This window comes from Cydia splendana, chromosome 15 (assembly GCF_910591565.1).
Source record: "Cydia splendana chromosome 15, ilCydSple1.2, whole genome shotgun sequence".
In the NCBI taxonomy this organism is placed as follows: domain Eukaryota; kingdom Metazoa; phylum Arthropoda; class Insecta; order Lepidoptera; family Tortricidae; genus Cydia; species Cydia splendana.
Genome location: NC_085974.1, coordinates 13,689,966 through 13,713,701, shown reverse-complemented (window position 1 = coordinate 13,713,701; position 23,736 = coordinate 13,689,966). Strand labels below are relative to the sequence as shown.

The window sequence follows — 23,736 nt, the reverse complement described above, 5'->3', positions numbered from 1 at the left end:
TGTAAATCGATTTGAAATAGGATACAAATTATAATCTATTTTCAAACTAAAAACCGGAACATTTCATATCTCTGCTCATTCCTATGAAAATTATTTTTGAACGCATGCGTATGTTTCCATTATGTTGGTATGCTTGAACTAGGCGACGCTGATTAAATGATGGATATCATATTTGTAGAATAATCAATGTCGAATAATATTCTTTAATTACATTACAGCTACGGAATCAAGTATCGGTTTGTTTTATTTCTATAGCATTTGTATTTCTATTTATATAATTTTATTTTTTTTGGTTTATTACGAACGCACCCAACGCGTCCATTGTTAGATTTCTTATGTTGGCTACACATAAGTTTGACATCCGTATAAAATTGAAAGAAGCGCCATCGGGATTTGTGCAGTTTTATGTTGATAATTTCTTTCGTGTATTGATTAGACGTGGAAAATCATTGTCAAATACAAGTTTATAATAGCATTCAAGTGCGTGTGTGAAAACAATACATTATTATCCATTATAGTGCCGTAAATAATTGTTTAAGTTTGTGACAATTTGTTTTCAACCGTGGCGACTTTGCGAGGGACTTCAGAATATTTGACAATTTAAAATGGCGGCCTCGTTTGAACTCAAAATTGTAAGAGGGTTTTTGATATATTTTGCGCGGTGTTGACCCAGAAAGTGTGGTTAAAGTTGCAGTGTAAAGTGAGAAATATATTTACTTCAAGATGGATCACAATTTGGATGACTCACTGAATTTGGACAGCGCTATGGGAGTGAGTATTGAAGTTGTTTTTGGTTGTGTTTATCACTTTTCCTCATTATTGTTGAGGTGCCGCCGGTATAGACGGATTTTGGTGGTGTTTGCTGTATATATGTGATTTACATGAATAACTATAACCATTTTAGGCGCTATTAGACCTCAGTTTCAAAAATACAAATGTTTTGACATCTACATTTCAAACTTACAATGTTTTCTTTGTATTGTTATTAATATGTACATACATGTAGAAATTAATGAAGTTGATGGTTGTTATAATTTCAAGGTGGACTTTGAGCCTCCCGGAGATGTTGTGGTGAGCCAAGCCGACATCTCACTTGATGCACACTCACATGAAGCGAACATGCCAATGGAGTTTGAATCCATTGAGGAGCAACCAATGCTCATGGACGCTGAGAGTGAACAAATTATTGGTAAAGTCAACTAATATATCTCTTTTAGCATGTTGCAAATATCATTTTCAATATATGTGTACTATGAATGAACTAAATAATTACTTGTCATATTGTAAAAAGTATTAGTAACAAAGTTTATAGCTTTTACATAACTATAAATTTACTATTGATAAAAAAAAATACTTTAATTGTAATATGTATAAATGAAACCTTACACCTTACCTAACAAATTCAGTCACATAATATTTATATGTGATATTTCAGGCTATTCCGATGACCAGTTCAATCTTCAGGATTTTCAGCATGATGATGATCACACGGGTGCCAACACAACTGTAGTCTCCAGTGTATGTATTAACAGTAATATTGTGCAAATTGCTTACTAATTTCATTCATTTAGTATACAAGGCCAAAATAGCCTTCAAGGTCAAGAAGCCTATTTCTCTGAGCACCAATATCAATATCGGTCATAACATGCTTGTTATAAAAAAACAATATTAGAAATCTTAATGCAGTGAAATATTCTTCTTCTTCCTCAATCCCTTATTGCTGAGGATCGTGACCATGTGTGCTCCGTCTCCACAGTGTGCGATCATAAGCCATATGGGTTACGCACTGCATGTTGCCGCCAACCACCCTCTTCACACACAAAAAGTCAAATATTGGAATGTTTTTTTTTATATACTTCCGGTAGTAAGTTGGCCGCGAAATTTCATGAAATACCAAATTAAAACTTACATTAAAATTGCAAATGGTTAAACTTTGTTTTCTCTGTAGCCTTAACTTAAACATATTAACTATCCCTGGGACTCAAATTCTTTCCATACCAGTTTTCATCTAAATTGTTTCAGCAATTTAAATGTGAAGAAGTAACAGAGAACAGCGCTGGCTTTGCCAGCAACATTCTGAGTTGTGACCCTTTTATGGCATTTTTCACTAAATGTTATACATTGTATATTTGTCGACATGTTTTTGTCATCTGTGTTTGTTTGTCATAAATAAATGTATTTCTATTCTATTCTATTCTAGATTGAAAGTGTTGCTTTCATATTTATGATATTCATAAGGAGTATTTTTTTAATCTATTTTTTTAAAGGAAGTGCGTATATGTTTGCAGGAACAGCCTATGTCGCAAGCGGATTCATTGCTGGACATGCAGTTTGACCAGCAAGTATTTACCTCCACCGCACCTGTTGAAATCAAACCGCAGCAAGTGCAGCAGCCAAAAATTATTTCAGTCAAGGTAATTGAGACTTACACTCTCACGGAACCTATTTAGTGGAATATATTAATAAATGTCTGTATTATAATAATACACGCCTCCCAAAGGCCCAAGACCCCATGGTCCCGAGATATCATTACACAGAAAAATACATGTTACAAACAATGACAGGCCATATTTAAGTCAGTAGGTAACTTATCATACTCACTTAAATATCACTTATCGTAACTTATCGCTAAAAAGCAATCTCTTCCAGACAGCCTTCAGATAGCGTGTTATTTCTATTTTCTTACTTACTTAGGTAATTTTTATATACATAGTTGTCTTATATAGAAGTATAAGAAAAAGATAGATAAACTGTGTGACAGAGAGATATGAAAGAAAAAAATGCTGCACCGACACTTTATAAATGTGATGATGGCAATAATTGCTAAGTAAAATCAGCACAAATTTTAGCTGAACTTTTAATTGGGGAATATTAATACTACTACCCAAATCTCTTCATTTCAAGACCTTTAGGATGAAAGGAAATTCTAGTTTAAAAAATCAGTTCATAAAGCAGTTTTAACTTCTCACAACTGGCTTTATTGATCAATTAAAGGCTTAAAATAAATTAGTTTACTCCAATCTGTACATAATGTAGTAACAAACCCCGTGTACTGTGCCCTTATTAAAATGGGTCTAATAAAATATATAGGTCAATTATAAATGTTTTGGTTTCAGGCTGCCCTACCACAGCGTATCGCAGCCAAGAAGGAGTCCGTGGTGGTGCACGCGATGCCGCGGCAGGTGGCCATCGCGCCGAAGCCCGTGCCGAGGTCGCTGGGGCTCAAGCCGCTGACGCTGGCCTCGGCGAGGCCCCCCCAGCTCGTCAAGAAGGTCTCCATCGCCAGCGTCACGGGGGCTACGCAAGGGAAGACTGTTTTGGGTTAGTTGCTTGTTTTGTTGGGTAGGTATTTTTTTTTAAATTACCTATACAAGCAAGAAACGCCTACCTAATTAGTTGTTTTGAATTCCATAGATTCTGCATTTTTAGGGTTCCGTAAAGACGGGGCCCTATAACTAAGACTGCTGTCCGTCTGTCCGTCCCGTCTGTCTGTCACCAGGCTGTATCTCATGAACCGTGATTGCTAGGCAGTTGAAAAGATGATGTATTTCTGTTGCCGCTATAACAACAAATACTAAAAGCAGAATATGATAAATATTTAAGTGGGGCCCCAAACAACAAACGTGATTTTTTTTGCTGTTTTTTGCGTAATGGTACGGAACCCTTCGTGCGCGAGTCCGACTCGCACTTGGCCGGTTATTTAAAGTCTGTTCTTGTTCCTGAGGGATAGTAAGTAATATATTTATTATAAACTGTTGCTTGCCCAATCGAGAGCCTTTTGTGTGGTTATTTCATGTGAAATCTTTTGTGTGCAGTACACTTGAAGTAGAATTGTTATATTTTTAATTATAATTTTCAGCTCAAATTGGCAAGCAGCTGGTCATGGTCCCCGGCACCAACCAGAAGATCAAGCTGGTGGCAGCCCCGAGTGGAGTTTCCAACATACAGTACATAAGAGCCAACCCAAATGATCAGGTAATAATTTATAAAATCTGGAGTGATAATCTTTTTAAATATAAATTATTTTTTTTTAGGTAGAAAAAGTTTAGCCACGTAACTTTACAAATTTTTATTTATTTTTTTGCAGGCTCAATTAATTACTACCAAAAGCATATCTGGAGCAAAGCCAATGCTAACTAAATTCATCATACAAGGTTTGTATCCACTATTGAATTGGTAATTTATTTTATGGGGCCTCCTCCCAATCGTGACCAATGAGGTCATGTTTGGAGCTATTAATTTTGTACAAGGATTTACATGTTTATAATGTCTTGTTTTTTTCTTTTTGTGGTTTATTTACATATGAATGAACTGGTTGACCCTGTGAATACAAGAAGATAGTACAGTCGACGTCAAAGATATGTTTACATTTTTCGCCTTATTAAGTTATTACAAAGGGGTAAGGTGCCAAAGTGTAAACATATCTTTGACGTCGACTGTACAATAATTAGGGCAAACCTTGGCTATTATCAAACTACACAACGGGACTTAATCGCGTATTTAAGTTTTAAGATTTACCTCCGACGTTTCGAGGACGGCGTTGTCCCCGTGGTCTCGGAGAAGACTGGCTCAAGTTGACATCAACATCTTCTAGCCGCGCGAGTTTTTCGAACTACCCGCACTTGGTCTTGTTTATCAGTTTGAACGTTTTGCGCACTAGGGATGTTACTCTGTCGACACACAACACTAACGATATTCGATTTATCGACTGTCGATATTCGTTTCCGCTTACATTTGCTAATGACTGGATTCCATGTGGATGAGATCTTAAAACCCTCGTCCCGATTAAAATTGCAATGTTTTTTGATTTCAATGGCTTCCCGCACTTTTCTACTGTAGAAATGGCGATCCGTGGAAAGGATTTTAGGGTTATGCAGCTCAATCCAGTGGTTTGGTCCAGCAGTTGGTGCGGGTAGTTCGAAAAACTCGCGCGGCTAGAAGATGTTGATGTCAACTTGAGCCAGTCTTCTCCGAGACCACGGGGACAACGCCGTCCTCGAAACGTCGGAGGTAAATCTTAAAACTTAAATACGCGATTCAGTCCCGTTGTGTAGTTTGATAATGTTTAATAATCGTGAAAGTTTAAAACTTGGCTATTCGGTGATAGTCAGTTTTATCGTCTTTTAACCCGAGTTGCCCGGTAATTTTATCGCTTAAAACAATGTTTAAGAGATACCATGGATATGATTAATGTGGTGTAATATGGTTTCAAGTAATATAATTACCAGGTAACGCGGCTAAAAGACATTAAAACTGACTATCACCGGATAACTACGTATCACCGAATAGCCATGGTTTGCCCTACAATGTTTTTTAACTAAATGTATGTAGTAATGTAGAGTAGAATGTATGTAGTTAAAGCAGGTGTGTATGTTTTAGTTTGCTTTAGTTGGCAGACGGATATTACCTTTGGAGCTATACTTTCATATATGTTTACGTATTGAATGGGGGTTTTTTAATGTTCTTTCCTCGTGTCTCGTCAGATATGTGACTAGTATTATATTAATTTGAGTGTTATTTATTTGTAATTTTCATAGAATTTAACAAGTGTTGCATCAAATATATCAGATTAATCTAGTAACGTCATTTATTAGAAGTATGTGTGTTTCTTTCTTATGTAACAGGACAGACAAGCGACCCGTCGAACCAGCCGGCGGTGATCACAAAGCTGGTGTCGGCGGCGCCGCAGGCTCGCTACGTCACCATGACGCAGAAGACCGTGCCCATCTCCATGCCCAACAAGGTACGCGAACTAAATCACTCTATGAAAGGACATAACAACCCGGCCCTTTGGGCTAGAGCAGCGGTCGGCAACCTTTTAATAGCCAGATAGTAGTTAAAAAAAGTTGACGCGGGCCGCACTTTGTTAATATTTATGACTTTATCAGACATTGTTGTTTGTCAATATTATATACCAAATAGCCAGGGAGGCCCGCGGGCCGCCTGTTGCCGACCGCTGGACTACACTAACAAAGTAAGTAGCTGCTTTGTTACTGCACACCGTTGTATGGGGACCTTGCACTTTGAGACTATGCGCTGAAACTTGGCACAGTTGATTCTTAGCTGGTCTTGAGCAGATACAGACCGGGAGACCTCGAGAGCCACGTCTCATTTAGTGGGGGGGAGGGGGGGAAGTTCGACGCCGCCGCACTTCACTTGGAGCAACATTTCTCTAAAACTATACCTATTAGGGAATGTAATATATCATTTTCGGATAAATTAAGGATGAGGAATCTAGTTTTGGAACAAAAACAACAAATTATAAGTAACTTTCCCACATTCATAATATTATGTATTGAGATCACTCTGGCCCACGCTTAATATTATTTTTTATCTCCCATTTATCAACAGTTTTGTATATTAAACTATATATTTTCTTAAACGTAATAAGTGTAGCTTTACGACTGTATTTTTTGTTTTCAGATTCCTGCTATACTTTAAAAAAAAATTGGTAATTATGAAAAAATCAAAAATACGTTTTTTAGTCTTTTCTACTTTATGTTTTTTTTTTGTTAGAAAGTGCATTGTTTTTGTTCCAAAACTAGATTCCTCATCCTTAATTTATCCGAAAATGATATATTACATTCCCTAATAGGTATAGTTTTAGAGAAATGTTGCTCCAAGTGAAGCGCGGCGGCGTCGAACTTCCCCCCCTCCCCCCCACTAAATGAGACGTGGCTCTCGAGGTCTCCCGGTCTGTATCTGCTCATGACCAGCTAAGAATCAACTGTGCCAAGTTTCAGCGCATAGTCACAAAGTGCAAGGTGTCGTGCACTAACAAACTAGCTAAAGGGAGTGTTATTAATATTATAAACTTCAGATTTTCATAGAAACTTGACAATATTTTTTTTATAGGTTCTCGTTGCATCACCGACGAAACAGACGGTGCGGATAACGAAAAAGCAACACATCGTCGAGATCAAATCGCCCACCACTGCCAAACTCATACCGACGTCACAAACAGGTAATATGCGCCACATTGATACCATCATCGTGTGATTGACCATTCGTAAACCTTATTAAGACGAGATAAGATCTACAAATGGTCACTTAGCGAGCGAGTTAGTATTTGTATTGATAATGTAGTTGAAGTACATATTTCATCTTTTTACTACTTTCTTTCCGTGATTAGGATCGATTTTCTGAGTTTGAAACCCATTTTTAAATTAAAAAATTGACATAGGTAGAGATGGTAACAATAGCTTATAACCAGCGATTGATAATAAACATGACGAACTAAATAGCTCTGTAAAAATGACCCCACACATATTGTGCCACCGTGGGTGGGGCGTAAATATTGTGCCACGGAGCTATTTAGTTCGCAAATGGTGGCCCGTTGTGACAGTCGTAGTAAGAAGTATGTAGATTATTTATTTAAGGAAAAAATATGCCTTAATGTAAGGTTAAATGATGTGCTAGCCGTTCCAACAAACACTGAAAATATTATGGGATTACCTTTCACGTTTAATTTAGCCAGGATAATATTATTTTGATTTATTTTGATCATAACAGATTTTATATGGGGATGAGGTTATGCAATTTTTTAAATAGCCATTGATATTAAGATCCTATTATTTTAAATGTGTTAAAGTAGTTGTTTTGATATAGTCCGTAACGGACTATCCGTTTAATTTAAATTAGTGGTAGTAAATATGTACTAATCGCCGTTGTAGGTGGCGCTTTTTTAAATGTTTATACTTTAACTATGTCCCTGGCATCTAATTTTGGTATAGAAATATTTGTGAAAGAGCAGGGCCTAGCACAGTATTTCGCAGCGAGATAGACTATCCGTCTTTTTCTAACTATGTTAAAAAGAGGGACGGGTACTCTATCACGCCGCGAGATACTATCGCGCCAATCATGTTCTAGCCCTACAGAGACTGTTAGAATGGTGAGAAAATATGGTAATTGCAAGGAAAACAGTAAAAACAGTGTTATATATTTTCCCACACAAACTGTTACAAATTTACCACTGTGGCATTTTATAAAAGTCTGTGTCTTAGTACTGACACTGTTCCAAAATATTGTAACGCCGCGCAAGAGGTTTGACGCATAGAATGTTATTATAGCCAATCAAAACTTATATTGACCAATCACAACTTTTTTTTAATAGCGGGAAATTGTTTATTGGATATAATTAAAAACTGGTGGGACATATTCATAGAGAAGGGATAGTTGTCAGTGTGTGGCTGGGGTCATTTTTGGAAGGCAATTTTCTATGGAGAGCGATGTCTATATATATATTCCGTCGCTGCTTATAACATTTTCAATTTTTTTAGGGGGCACTAAGAAAGTGGTCATCACGGCAACTCCTACACAAAACGTTATTCTCAAAACTACTGCTCCACCTAAAACTCCACAGGTAAATATCTAAATTGTATTAAGTTTCTTTTTTATATTTAATATATTTAATATTTTTTATAACACTTTAAACTCTCGCGTTTTGTACACATATTTAATTACACAAACGGGAAAAAATTTAAAATATTCTAAATTGTTTTTTGTGCGGAATATCGATTTTTATTGCGATGTTCTGTTTTTAGGTCAATAAAGACGGAAATATAACTATACAAGGTCAGAGAACGCAACTGCATCAGATTAACGTTCCAGGGAAAGGAGTAAGTTATATTATGTGAAGATTAAATCATGATTAGTAGTTGGATTTTTTTTTGTAAAAATTGTTGTATGTTGCCCAAGATTTTTCATGTGGAAACTTTTGCAATTGAAATTTTTATTGATAGAGCTTGTGCGGAAAAAGAAGAGTTCTGGAATGTATTGGGCCCAATACATTCCACAACTCTTCTCTATCCAAACAGATTCTATTAAAATTATCTTTGAGCTTTTTAATGTAGCCTCTGTACTTTTTTTAATATTTCATTAACACTAAGAGATTTGGCGATCAAGATTGTTTAGCTTAAAAGCCAGGTAGTTTTCTCTCAAAGTGATCATGTCTGATGATATGTGTTGTGGTGTAGATCCAGTACATCCGGCTGGTGACGAGCGGCGCGCACCCGGGCACGGCGCCGGCGCGGCTCAAGCCGGCGGCGCAGCCCAAGGCCGTCATGCTCACCGACGCCAAAGGTAAGAATAAGTTTATCAGGTAAAGCCGGGTTCAGATTACGACCAGCGCGGTGACCTGTTGGCTACGGTCCCTACGATAATTAGTTGATTACGTACAGAATATTAAAAAAAACTCCCAAGTTGCTATAGATGACTAATTGGCACCCCGTGAGAGAGCTCTCGTACAACAATGACGGCTCGGCCACGATATTGAGCGTCTTGCGACGACGGCAGCGATAACCATAGGTTGGAGCGAGACACAGCGATCGGACCTTTCGTTGCCACCTATGGTTGTCGCTGCCGCCGTCGCCAGTTGCGTAACGTGGTGGCCGAGCCGTGAAGCTTGAGATAGTTGGGATCATCTGTCGCGTTGGAAAGTGTTCAAGCGAGTAAAACTTGTATGAAATTGTGCGAGGGGCTAAAGGTATATATTGTAATGATATAATAATGTCATTGTGTGTAGGAAATGTGCTTCAAATGGCCGCCGAAAAGGTGCAAAGTGGACAACCCCCACCACTGGTCATCTCCGGGTCCACTTCCTCCATTAATATTAATAAATGTAAGGGTTTTTTTCTCTATGAAATACTTAAGAGAATTAAACGGCCAAAATAATTTATGAAACGTAAATAAACTCCTTTTTGAAAATAATTATTTATTTAAAATGGTCATAAATATGTGTTTTTTAAATTATGTCAGTACTACAACAAGAACGGATAAGTTTCCGACCTTTGAAAATGTTTTTGAATTTTTTTATTCTAAGTATGTGGTGTGTTATGTGGTTTTAATATAATATGTTGTATTGTGCAGTGACGGCGCGGCCGCAGCAGAAGTTGGTGCGCATCGCGCCCGTGGGGTCGGCGCCTGCGCTGGCTGCTACCGTAAGCTATTATATCTGTGTTCACTACACATGTGTGTCAAAAGCTTTGTGCAATCAGTAATTATGTGAACGAGAAAAATTAAGATGAAAGTGGTTAACCGCTCTGAAACCGCCTTTTCATATTAACGTAATCACCATTTTTGTTATTGAACATATTTTGTTACATTTTGATGTATATGAACTATAGATGGTCAAGCAAATCTTGTCAGTAGAAAAAGGCGCGAAATTCAAATTTTCTATGAAACGATATGCCTTCGCGCCTACATTTTTCAAATTTGCCGCCTTTTTCTACTGACAAGATCTGCTTGACCAACTTTATGTCTCTTCGTTCGTTTTTTTTTCTTAATATTTAAGTTATTAGTTAAAAAAATGTCTGATCTTGGCGTGTCTTTTAATTGAAAAACGCTGTTTAAAAATCAGTAACTAGTACTTATGAAAGCAAAAGAATGTTAATAATCGTGTATGATTCAATTAATTGTTACAAATTTGCCGTGACTTATTATTTAAAAGATTTTTTCAATAAAAAGACACGTCAAGATTGTTTACCTTTTTTTTAAATGCTAAAATAAACGAACTATAAAATAAAGCACATTTTTCCGAGCAGCAGTCGATCACAAGCACTCGGCCCATGCAGAGCCTGCTGGCGCCGCTGTCCCCCGCCGCGCCGCCTCCCCCTCCCCCTCCCCCTCCCCTCGCCGCCGCCGCCGCCGCGGCGCAGGACGAGGAGGCGCCGGACAGCAAGGCGGCGCTGCACGACCTGCTGCGCTCCGACCACCACCACGACCGCGACCGCGACCGGCACCGGGACCTACACCCGCCGCAGAACGCTGAAGTCGAGGTCGAGTTTGAGAGACAACAGGTCAGTTCACTAATTTCTTTTTTACAATTTCTATCTTTCCTCGGCCGATTGTAAAATCAGCCGAAGCGTGAAATTTCTCGACATATCATGAAACGCCGCCATTACGTGACCTGCCATGTGTCGTCGCGAATGGCGCGTCGATCAAATTAATCGATATTTAGCGAACCATTATGTGAAGCCTGGAAAAAAATCTATTTGGCCCTTAAATAGTATCACTTCAAACGGCCTACATATATATGGCAATAATTTGCGTAAATCAATCAAAACATCAGTACTAGTCATATCAACGACTACTACAAATGTAGTGCATAATTATTTTCCAGTCGTATTTTCACGGAAACGTACGAACGTGTCTTGCTATTTCGGTCAGTCTCGTCTCGATACTAAAAGTACTCAGGTAGACTGAAGTAGCATGAGAAATACGAACGTTTCCGAGAAACAACGATGGAAAACTATTATGCACTCCAATCAGAACACTTCTAAAGGAGCCCACTGATTAACAGTCCGCCGGACGGTATCGGCCTGTCATTTAGAACAAAATTTTGACAGTTCCGTATACCGTGCGGCGGACTGTTAATCAGTGGGCCCCTTTAGACTTAAATCGTTGATAGAAACATAATATTAAAATTTTGTCCAATTTTATAATTAAAATCAAAATACATATACAATAAATATAAACATTGCCAATTTTGCAGAGTGAAGAAGAATCCCGATCCAACAGCCCCGAGCCGACCCCGGAGTCTCTGGAGCCGCTCATCGTCATTCCCAACTATCTCAAACAACAGGAGATACTACCAGACGACTTCACTGTCAGGGTATGTGAAAGATAAATTCAATGATTACCATACTTAGAACATTTAATAACTGGAGTATTACGCCTTTAAGAGCTTACCCCTCTGCTGAAAAACTTGCACACTTAGGGATATTACTGCAATGTTCTGCCGCCAGAGTGCAGCACTACCGACTCTAGTAAATTCATAGACTAACTTATACATACTGTGCCTTAAACTGTTTTTTGACAAGTTTTCACAGACAATAAAATATGACATTGATGCATCAAGGCGGTTTGTTAACAAGGGCCTACCGGTAAACGCGAAAATCGAAGTTTAGTTATCTGCCTCTTTATCGCTCGAATATGCAAGAGTGATAGAGAGGCAGAAACCGAACTTTCGATTGTCGTGTTTCACGGTAGGCCATGTGATTGACGTAGTGACGCATGATGTGTCATTGATGTTTGTTTACTGTAGGTGCTAGTTGTGCCACCTACGCAGAGCTTTGCCTAATAATATTGCCCTATTGTGTAAACTTTTGTATGGACTGACATGGCTATTTGTACGATACGTACAAATCATGTAGAAATAGCAATACATTTGACGTCCCCTCCCCCGCAAAAATCGGCAGACTGTTTCGTACAGAAAATGACAGCGATAACGTCTCCAGTTACTAATTGCTCTAAGTTAGCATACAATTTCCCTTTGTAAAATGAAGTCGCATTCGCTAAACGTTCCATTACTGGATCGTCCCTTTCGCAAAATAGGTTTCTAATCGCGAAATATCCCTTTTTAACCGACTTCAATTTCATAGAAGGAGGAGGTTCTGTATTCGGTTGTGGCTATTTTTTTTTTTTTTTTTTCTATGTACGTTCACCGATTACTCCGACATCCGTAGTCCGATTTGAGTAATTCTTTTTTTGTTTGAAAGGAGCTACCTTCGAGTTGGTCCCATTTTAATTTGGTTCTGTTCTGATGATGGGATCCATGAGGAATTGAGGGAACTCCTCAATTTTTAAAGGCACATGCATGGTGTTTTGGGCGTTTTCTTAAGCAACTCGAGCATTTTCTCTCGAAAACCACTAATTTGATGAAGTAGACCTGATGATGATGATTATTTTGATGATAATGATGATGATTTCTTTAAATGTAAATATGTTCAGCGATTACTCTGGCACCTGTGATCCGATTTGAGTAATTCTTTTTTTGTTTGGAAGAAGTTACCTCCAACTCCTCCAAGGTGTTTCCGTATTATTTTTGGTTCTGGTCTGATGATGGAATCCATGAGGAATTGAGGGAACTCCTCAATTTTTAAAGGCACGTGTTAAGTGATTTCGGGGTTTTCTAAAGTAACTCGAGCATTTGCTTCCGAAAACCACCAATTTGATGTACTGCAACTGTAGCCTTACCACGAGTTTGACATTGACATATTCGCTAACGTCTTATGCATCTAAATGTAACTTTTTATGCATCTCGCTCACACTAAGGTTAGTACGAGCGAGATGCATAGGAAGTAAGTTACACACATGCTAGCGAATATATCAATGTCAAACTCGTGGTAAGCTGGTAAGGCTACTGATCGGGGGTTAGGGTTAGGAGTTAAGGGGTCAGAGATTAACGGGTCGGAGAATGGCGGTTGAAGGGTTGCTGGTTCAGGATCGAGGGGTTCCTGGATCAGGGGTTGATGTGCTGTGAGGTTGAGTGATCGGGGGGCTGAGGGATTGGGTCAGTGGCGGGGCGGGCGGATGGATTTAGTTGACAGGAATTATAATTTCCCAGACGGACTCGAGACAATTCCTGGTTCAGGGTCGAGGGGTTCCTGGATCAGGGGTTGATGCGCTGTGAGGTTGAGTGATCGGGGCGTTGAGGGATTGGGCCAGTGGCGGGGCGGAGGATGGATTTAGTGTAGTAGTGACAGGAACTATAATTTCCCAGACGGACTCGAGAAAATTCCTGATTACATACATATTTATTAAAGTAATAAGTACACGAATTTAGTGTTAAACATGATCTTGTTTTTCATTCATGCGTCGCGCTCTTAACAATGCGTTAAAACTAAAAATGGAAAAATAAAAACTTTTTACAAAAAAAAGCAAACCGACTTCAAAAAGGATGAAATAAAATATTATCCTTTTTGAAGTCTATGCGCTACCAACTGATATGTTTGAAGTCGGTGCCAAGCCAAGTAGTAACAATACCAGTCAAAATAATCAGCTTTATAGCTATAAATCACATTAGAACTGCACTAATAACTATTACAAATGTGTAAGTAATTTTGTCTGCCTCTTTGTCGCCTTTTCATGGCTAAACAACTGAACCGCTTTAGGTGAAATTTGGCAAGAAGGTAAATTTCTTAAATTGTTTTATATTTTGAAATGTAGTCCTCTGGATAAGGGACGGGAAATTACTCAGTCCCAATCTCACACTTGCGTGCTATAGACTGTTCGAGCATTAGTTAGAAATGCTCTTTAAAAAAACCGACGAAAAAAAATGCATTGGATTTCCACTAATGTGCCGACAAACATGGTACAGACTGCGCCAAGAAGGTTTGATCGTGTGTTCTGAGGTGTGTTCTTAGATACAATCGACGTCAAAGATATATTTATACTTTTGCACCTTACTCCTTTGTAATAAGGCGAAAAGTGTAAACATATGTTTAACGTCGACTGTACCTACAGAAAGTACGTTCATTGTCGTCGTGTAAGGCAATCCAACGTAGGTACATCCTTATCGAATCGCACCAAAATCATGGTATGCTTCAAAATTTGGCTTGGCACCGACTTCAAACATATCAGTTGGTAGCGCATAGACTTCAAAAAGGATAATATTTTATTTCATCCTTTTTGAAGTCGGTTTGCTTTTTTTTGTAAAAAGTTTTTATTTTTCCATTTTTAGTTTTAACGCATTGTTATTAACAAGCTTTTATTAGGTCGACCTGTATGTAACTAACTATGTAATGGAATCTAAGGTAACAAATGGTCATGGTCATGAAAATTGGCAGCTGTATGTAGTTCTGATGACAATACAATAATATTGTACTGTCAAACTGATCTGATGATGGAGACAGGAGGTGACCATAGGAACTCTCGACTTGTATGTAACTATGTAATGGAATCTAAGGTAACTAATTTAACCATCTTCCAAGGATCGTAGCGTCATGAAAATGGGCAGCTGTATGTAGTTCTGATGACAATACAATAATATGGTACTGTCGAACTGATCTGATGATGGAGACAGGAGGTGGCCATAGGAACTCTGTGATGACACAACGCAACTTAATTGTGTTAGGGATTTTTAGAATTGTCTCGATGAGTATTAGTTGTCTTTCGTAAGAAAAGTACAGTCAGCGATAAAAGCTTGTACCAAAAATGAATTTTTTGCCAAAAACTTTTGAGAACAAACATTTTTTGAGAACTCCTTTATCTCAACAATCTCAACATGTCCCATCAACGAAATAAAATATCTAGGAGCTATTGTACTGATAGTTCGTAGTATTCCAGATACTACTTTATTGTAGCTTATTTATAAATATTAAATATAAGAGGTGAAGGGAACATTTGCGAAAGGGACTGTTTTTTTACAAATCAGATGTACAGTCAACTTTAAAAATATGGGTGTAGACAACTTACTCAAAAATATGTCCCATAGTTCTTAATTCACTGACATAAGGGTTATGGGACATATTTTTGAGATGATTTGTACACCCATATTTTTACAGTTGACTGTACTTAATTATAAAAACAGGCCATCTCGTTAACGGGATGTTCTGATAAAGGGACATTTGTTTTAGAATATATTTTATGCTATTCGTGCACTCTGTAAATAATGTATATAATGTTTGTTTGTATTTCTCTATGTAAGTGAATTGTAATATACTTTTGGAGAAATAAACTAAACCAAACCAAAACATTATGCACCCTCAGTATTTCAACGATTACCTAAATTTAGATTTGTTTGTTATTGATAATAATGTATTGTTTCAGGACGAAAGGAACAGTTTTCACAACTTCGACATGCAGTCCTTCAACTCGTACCAGGCACCGCCCACGCCGCAACCTGTCTCGGAGAGCGGTAAACTTCATTTAATAAACCTACGCTAATATCCAGACCTGTGGGTACAGTCACCAGCAGTAATATATCAGTCTTCGAAGGCCGCAAAAACATGTGCCACGCTCTTATGGCTCTATAAATAAGATCGTGTCAGATATTTTTGGGGCCTTCGTTGTGGAACATATTATTGCAGGTGACTATAATATTCGAAATAAAGTGAAAATTTGACGGCAATTGGACCACTTAAGAAGAATATCAATTCAAACAAAAAAAAATCCAATCAGGGCACTTTAAGAAATTGAGAAACATTAAATAAAGAGAAAGTTCCAGACAAATTGAGAACCTCCTATTTTATAAATCCGTTAAAAACGAGCATCAATTGCCTTTGGACTTTTGGACCTGAAGCGGACTCGGAAGCGAAAATTTTACTGGTTTTGTACCATTGTAATATTTATAATGGAAAACTAGCGACCCGTCCCGGCTTCGCACGGGTTAACAAATTATACACCTAAACCTTCCTTAAGAATCACTCCATTGATAGGTGAAAACCGCATGAAAACCGTACAATAGTTTTGGAGTTTATCGCGGACATACAAAAAGACAAACGCGGCGGGGACTTTGTTTTATAAGGTGTAGTGATACAGTGATTATTACACACCCTATTGGCATTTTTCTAAATGATCTGTTTCCTTGCAGACCTAGTGTCAGCAGAGCTAGGGATGCGGCCGCGCAAAGCCTGCAACTGCACCAAGTCGCAGTGCCTGAAGCTGTACTGCGACTGCTTCGCCAACGGCGAGTTCTGCCACCGCTGCAACTGCAACAACTGCCACAACAACCTCGAGAACGAGGAGCTGCGCCAGAAGGCCATCCGCGGCTGTCTCGACAGGAACCCTAACGCCTTCAGGTAATTGGGGGCATTACTGCAACGTTCTGCCGCCTGAGTGCAGCACTAGCGCCTCTAGTAAACCATAAAGTAACTTATACATACTGTTCCTTAAACTGTTTTTTGACAAGCTTTCACAGACAAAATATGACATTGATGCATAAAGGAGGACCGAGAAACACGAAAATCGAATTTAGTTATCTGCTTCTTTATCACTCGAATACGCAAGAGTGATAGAGGTTAGAAAACGAAATTTCGATTTTCTTGTTTCGCGGTAGACCCCCAGATTGTGATGGATTGTAGTAGTGGCGTCGCCTACGCAGAGTTTCGCGTACCTAAGTAATATTCCCTATTGTGGAAACTAACTATAGTCATTGTAAAGCGACTATATGCCGATCATATACCGCAATGTGATGAAACTCGCATGCCAGTTCTCACATCGTATGAATGTGCCCATCGTATGAACTCTAGAACAGCGGTCGGCAACCTTTTAGCAGCCAAGGGCCACATAGTAGTTAAGGAAGTTGACGCGGGCCGCATTTTTGTTAATAAGTGTGACTTTATCAGACATTGTTGTTTGACAATATTACATACAAAATAGCCAGGGGGGCTCGCGGGCCGCAAGTGAGAGGTTCGCGGGCCGCATGCGGCCGCGGGCCGCTTGTTGCCGATCGCTGCTCTAGAAGGCGAGAAACGTCATGGTTTGGTCCTTTCCCATATCAAATATCGGTTTTGTTACACAGAATTCTGTACGTTACCCAATATTTATTTACGATACAAGGGCGAAAAATAGGAAATTCCCATTCGCACGTGTATCGTACAACGTTTTACAGTACATGTGGCCCTTTAAATTTTCGTCGTAGTTACGTAATGTGCTTATTATAGCACGGGGTGGCGTAATGGAGCACCAGATGTACTGTATTTACAGTACATCTGGTGCTGGTATTTATCTATTATCTATTTTGCAACAGTCACTAATTATCCGGCCGGAGTTACACATTTCCACATGTCCATTTATTCGGATATCGATATAAGAGTCGTCATTCAGTTGATATGCTCAATGATCTCATGCACTTTGTGTCATGTATACCTACTAATTTAGCGTTTTTTTCGCAGGCCAAAGATAGGCAAAGCGAAGAGCGGCGGTCCGGAGATCGTGCGGCGCCACAACAAGGGCTGCAACTGCAAGCGCAGCGGCTGCCTCAAGAACTACTGCGAGTGTTACGAGGTACGTTACTCATTTTATAACCTATGCTTTTAGATTTGAAGATTCGAACAGGATTTAAATAAAACTATCTAACTGTTTTATCCGCTATGACATCTAAGAGTTAGGAAATAATTAAAGAAAACATTTTAATTGCTATTATTAGGACATATTAATTGCTCTTCTCTTTCCGCACAGACTTTGGAGTACATTTGGATAATTCCATTCAGTGCTTTTGTTAATCTTTCAACTTCCATCATTGCGATATTGCGTTGACAGAAAAGTTACTTCTGCCACCCACGGTTGCGATATCCAGTCAAGAGATTTCATAGAAAATATGAAACAAAAAATGCCTGGAAGTTACAGATTCTTATATTTGAAGTGTCGCTAGAGTTACGTTTACAGTCAAAGGTATAATACTTTATATACTTTATTTAAATATCGAATGTAGCTTCTAAATAGAAGTTTTAGTATAGTTCGGTAAGATGCGTCGCTCGAAGTATAGAATGTACCCTTTCCCCCCTAGGCGAAAATCGCGTGCACGGCCATGTGCAAGTGCGTGGGGTGCCGCAACGTGGAGGAGTCGCTGGCGCGCCGCCGCGACCGCCGCGACACCGTGTTCCGCCCGCAGGCGCTGCCCCACATCAAGTACCTACTTACACTTACTTTGGCTATGTTCCGTATCACGCTCACAACGCTTACAGTGCTGGCTGCCGGTCCGAATCAGTTAGCTAACTGAATTTTTTTTCGCGCCTATCCTGTCATTGTAAATGTCACCTTGACGTTTGCGCTCAAGATGCTTACGCCTGGGAGTGTGAGCACCGTGAGCGCCGTCCATGACGTCACGATATCTCATGTAAGCGCTATGAGCGTGAATCGATCCGATCGTGAGCGTGCTGTGAGCGCTGTGAGCGTAATTATAAATTATATATTTATAAATTATAAATATATATATTATAAATTTAATTATATATATTTATAATTATTTTTTGCCGGAAGCGTAATTTTTCCATTTTTTCCTTTAATATAAAATTTGATATTTACCAGTCGCTTTTCGGTGAAGGAAAACATCGTGAGGAAATCGGACTAATCCCAACAAGGCCTAGTTTCCCCTCTGGGTTGGAAGGTCAGATGGCAGTCGCTTTCGTAAAAACTAGTGCCTACGCCACTTCTCGGGATTAGTTGCTAAACGGACCCCAGGCTCCCATGAGCCGTGGCAAAAAGCCTGGATAACGCGAGGAAGATGATGATGACATACCCCCTTATTCATAAACGTCTACTAAAGTTGACAAGCCGATAATATATAAGTTTGTCCGTTTCCGACGTATTGGTATGATGGAAAGGGACAAACGATTATTATCGGGTTGTCAACTTTAGCAGACGTTTATGAATAAGGGGGCTAATGTGTACATATTTCCAGTTTTATGACGACGGAGGTGATCGAGGCGGTGACGCAGTGCCTGATCGCGGCCGCGGCCGAGCCCAGCAACACGGACGCGGCGGTGGTGGAGCCCGACCCCGTGCGTGACGTCATCGACGAGTTCAGCCGCTGCCTGCAGGACATCATCAACGCGGCGCACCACTCCGCGCCCATGCTGGACGAGGTACCATCCTGCACTACGTCATACATACATTATACATACCTACTTCGAAACAATTTTACAATCATGACAAACAAACGCAATAGGGTATTTGACTGTATTTAAAATAAATTATTTTATACCATGCAAGAAATAAAGCACCAGAAGATTAATAGAGAAACGTAGACAGCAGTTATTTTTAGACAATTTCTATTTTAAAATCCGTATAAAACTATAAGGAATAGGTACAGTAGAGTCCGGTTAGTACGACTCCGCATATAACAACCAACCGCTTATAGCGACGAAAGTATAGGCACTTGTTTGGTTTTAGTACAAGCTACTATGAAAGCACAACCGTTTATTACGACTCCGCTTATAACGACCGATCGCTTTTAACGACGGAAATTGACTCAAAATCCGTCCATCAAGTCCGGTTACAACGACGAGCGACGTAGTTTTTACAAATAAATTGTTGGTAAGAAGCTTACTCCGTCCCGCGCATCCAACTACCCTCCCCCTTTTGCCTATACGGAGCAAGATGAAATAGTCATGTGACTTTTCGTAATTTTGCAAACTAAATAAAACCCAATTCACATTATTCAGTTGAGCTTAAACTTCACATACATAATTATGTAAGTATTGGGTGAAAATGCAATACATATTTTGGTAAGTAAGTACCTTCGAGTTGATCTGATGATGGACACAGGAGGTGGCCATAGGAACTGTGTAATAAAACAACGTCATCTTGATTAGATCCCCAAGAATTACGACTTTATATTTTACGGGATTCGAGTAATTTGCGGATGACGAGTGAGTACGCGTACCTTGAAAAGTGGCTTCTTCTAAACACACAAGTCTCTCCATTTAAGACAAGGTGTCGTAATACTAACGTAAATAAATATTTTAAAAAGAAATGTTTTTTTCTTCGATTATCGCATAAGTATTAATAAATACAAAATGATGTAATTATTTTGATTAAATAAAATATATTAAAATTGGCAGTTCGTTTTGCACGACGTCCGGTTAGTACGACGTAATATCAGCGGTCCCTTGGGCGTCGTTATAACCGGACTCTACTGTAATTTGATCGTGACGTCACATGCTATTGTTTCATATCCGTTCCATAGGGGCTATTCATAAATTACGTCATTTCAAATTAGGGGGGGGGGGTCTGGACATCGAATGATGGTAGCATAGCATGACGTGGGAGGAAACGGGGTCATTCGAAGCATGATTTTTGGATGATATTAGGGGGGGGGGGGACAGCCCCATAGTAGCAAATAGTTTTGACAGTTCTAAAAAAGAAACTTATTTGATTAGTAGTCAAATACCTTATTAAGCTTGTTGGAATCGACTGAAGTTGTGCGTATCCATTTGTGATAATTCAGAGATTTCAGAGACATACATTTTAACCTTTTGAAAGCTAGATGGCGCGAAGGAATATGCCGTGCCCCGGACGCCATGCGATCGCCATTATTTAAGCGAAATTGAACTTTACGGAGTCCTGCGTAAGTCCCTATTGTATTGGCAAAGCTGACGGCTGTAGCCGTCGTTGGCGTCCGCGTGGCAAGACTTTCCGATGACGGCGACAACCGTCTGTGGCTGTCAAAAGGTGTCACAACCCAGTTTTTCAATCCGACAATAAAATACTTGCAATAAACTAGCATTTTTACACGCTTCTAAAAATTGCAATGGCGTTTATGAGCACCCAGATGTATTCACGTGGAATCATGCCAGCTGACATCGAACACTGCAGTAGCGTGACCGTGACATTTGTTGAACATAAATTCTAACACCCTTATTCATAAAACTTTATGGGCCTGATTGTATCATGTTTTATCCTTTTCACACTTCGGAAACATCACTTCGGAAAATTCTATAAGTTGGACTTACTTTACTTCAGTTCTTTATTTGTTTCTCTCTAGTGTCTATTTTAAAAGAATTACAAACATACTCTATGTGTATATCCTTAAGGTCCCTTTTAGTTTATTTCGCTTGTAACCGGCACGGTTTAGTAATTTCGTCGCAATCAAAATGCCGTATAGTTAAATTAAGCGTAAAGTAATAGTGGCACTAACTCCGCGCGCAATTAAACGTCAAGACACTTGTAGCATTTAGATAGTCCATCCAAACTGAACGGCGTGTAGAATGTCTTACTCTGTGATTTAATGCAGTGCTGGGGCCCGTTTTTTATACAACGTTGGTGCCTAACAAGCATATGAATAGCCTGGTGGCAACCAGTTACCGTAGCTTATGGATATCTGCAGCGCCAGAGATGACACTGACACATGCGTGTTACCGACTTAAAAAAAATATTTTTTTGCTTGAATTCCACACTAGTTCCTTGAGGAAACCTTGAAGTAGAACCACAGGCGAGGCGGTCCCGAGGAATTTTCTCTCAAACCATACAGTGAGCGTGTGTGTGTGTGCGTGGTTTCCGGGTTTACACTCTGAATGAACGTCTTGTCGACGGTGAACATTCCCTTTTATATTTGTTTAATACAAGCTCAAGTCTCTTTTTTTAACTCCTTGTTTCAGGCATAGTTAATATTGTTTTCCGAATAAGACATTTGAAATATCAATTTTGTTTCAGAGTCGAGCGTGATATTCGAGGAGGGCGAGGCGTAGTCGGAGCTAGCGGCCATTTTAAAACGTGATACTGTTTGTTATTAGGATAAGTGTGAGTGGACGCGAGTCAAACTGTGAGGATCATGGTGTGAGTGCATTAAACATCACTATAGACCGACAAGAAATTGTAGAAATTAAAAAGTGGCAACATCGTATTGTCGTCCCTTTCAAATCAATATAAGAATGGGACGACACTACGATGTTGCCACTTTTTAATTTCTACATTTTCTTGTCGGTCTATAGTTTAGGCTAATAATATAGGCGAGCTACACCCAGGCCGTTGACCACTAGTTGCGGTTCTAAGCTAGCAAAATTGAATTGATAATACCGGTTACAGAAACCTATCGGTTTGGACGTACTGTGTCTCAAGATTAGAAGGTTGGCATTGCACCTACCTGGAAGATTAAGGTAAGGGTTAGTGCCCTTTTCCTTGCCGTGGCATTTTTACCGACCAATCATTACTGAATCATTAGAGGATATAACCAAACGGAGTAGCCATTAACAGGCGTTCCCCTCTGTCGAAAATAGGCGGCCAATGGCCATACACAATGTATGGACTGATGTTTATCTGCCATGGCTATTTTTACGTTACGTATACATTTGACGTGCTCCTCCCCCGCAAAAATCGGCAAGACTATTTTGTACAGAAAATTACAGACAAGGCGTCTCCGTTTGGTTATATCCTCTAAGACTGAATAAAGTGAACATGACAGTGGTCATGTCGAAAAACTTTCCTGTAAGGGAGATTTATGTACCTAAATGCAACGTTTTGAACTTTGCCAGGCGTGGCTCACTCCGCGATTTCGTCGCTTTGCTACAGGTAGCTAAAAGTACATCCGTTCCACACCAATTTTGGTGGCTAGCCATAAGCCGCGCGTGGCGCTGTCGCCACCTAGCGGCCATATCTGTCCTGATCGTAACAGACAGAGTCTTCTGTACCTAGTACTATTATTTATTCTGTGACTTTGCTTAACTTTTTAACTGATACCAACAAAGCGTATAAACGCGGCTGTTGTGAGATTGTAATCAGCCAATAAACGAATCAATCATGTATAAAGTACGACTGGATTAAATCGCATAATTTTGAATCAAAGTATGTATACAAGTTTAAAACTTTTGCTGATTGCTTAGCGATTGGGTTTTATTGATTGTCACTTGAAGACTGCTATGGAATTTTGTAGTGTAGACGCAATGGAATGCATTATTACTTGTAACTTTGTAAATATTAGTAAAATAAAGCTGTAGGCAAATATCAGATTTTTATTTTGCATTTTTAATGTCTAACCTCATCTTGAATATTATGGAATATAAATGAATGTTTTGTATAGGCCTGTTTGTAAATACCTACTAGCGATAAGAACTATTTTATACCTTTAGAGTAAGGTAATAAATGTTTATAGAAATAATATAATAAATGCAATGTTTATATACCTCGTCTTTTTAATGTAATACAGCCAACATGCACAACCGCCCACCAAGTCAAGCGAGAGAAAAATGTGGGTGTTTGGTCTCGCGCGCGACTACTTGTTTTGTCGTAGGGTCAGTTGAGCTAGACTCGTTCATATATAGACACTACTTCTATTTTAGTAACCTTTTCGACGCCGTGTCAAACAAAAGCTGTCACTCGGACGCCACGTCACCCAAGTGTCAAAACTGAAATTGAACTTTATGCATATGCACGTAGGTCTTTGGCGTTGAACCTGCGGTGCGGATATATCGGTCATTGGCGTCCAAAAGGTTAATATGTTCAACTCAATCTGCCATGAGATCATTTTAACGTAATACCAGTGAGACACCACACTGACATTGGACAAGTTGAATACCA

At 39.2% G+C, this 23,736-nt stretch overlaps 1 protein-coding gene across 4 annotated transcripts; it reads left to right on the top strand.

The window, feature by feature from the left end:
• The first annotated feature begins 340 nt into the window (after positions 1–340).
• Positions 341–22,034, top strand: LOC134797701 (protein lin-54 homolog). 4 transcript variants are annotated; one of them, XM_063770047.1, is made up of 22 exons: positions 341–771; positions 1,042–1,189; positions 1,436–1,518; positions 2,289–2,414; positions 3,117–3,321; positions 3,860–3,975; positions 4,088–4,154; positions 5,625–5,743; positions 6,856–6,964; positions 8,280–8,362; positions 8,544–8,618; positions 8,976–9,081; positions 9,524–9,619; positions 9,868–9,938; positions 10,539–10,796; positions 11,492–11,611; positions 15,550–15,637; positions 16,313–16,520; positions 17,616–17,727; positions 18,230–18,351; positions 19,124–19,307; positions 21,877–22,034. In XM_063770047.1, the coding sequence occupies exons 1-22, from the start codon at positions 724–726 to the stop codon at positions 21,886–21,888; spliced, it is 2,556 nt and encodes an 851-aa protein (XP_063626117.1). In that variant the 5' UTR covers positions 341–723; the 3' UTR covers positions 21,889–22,034. The 4 variants fall into 4 exon arrangements, with proteins under 4 accessions (XP_063626117.1, XP_063626118.1, XP_063626119.1 ...); XM_063770048.1 differs by having other exon boundaries at positions 342–771; positions 10,542–10,796; XM_063770049.1 differs by lacking the exon at positions 9,524–9,619 and having other exon boundaries at positions 342–771.
• The last annotated feature ends 1,702 nt before the right edge of the window (positions 22,035–23,736 follow it).

Excerpts from the sequence above, each read along its gene's own strand:
- LOC134797701 (XM_063770047.1), top strand. The coding sequence starts at position 724 with ATGGATCACAATTTGGATGACTCACTGAATTTGGACAGCGCTATGGGA. Across the intron at positions 1,519-2,288 it reads ACACAACTGTAGTCTCCAGT|GAACAGCCTATGTCGCAAGC; the intron begins GTATGTATTAAC and ends ATATGTTTGCAG. Across the intron at positions 18,352-19,123 it reads CAGGCGCTGCCCCACATCAA|TTTTATGACGACGGAGGTGA; the intron begins GTACCTACTTAC and ends ACATATTTCCAG.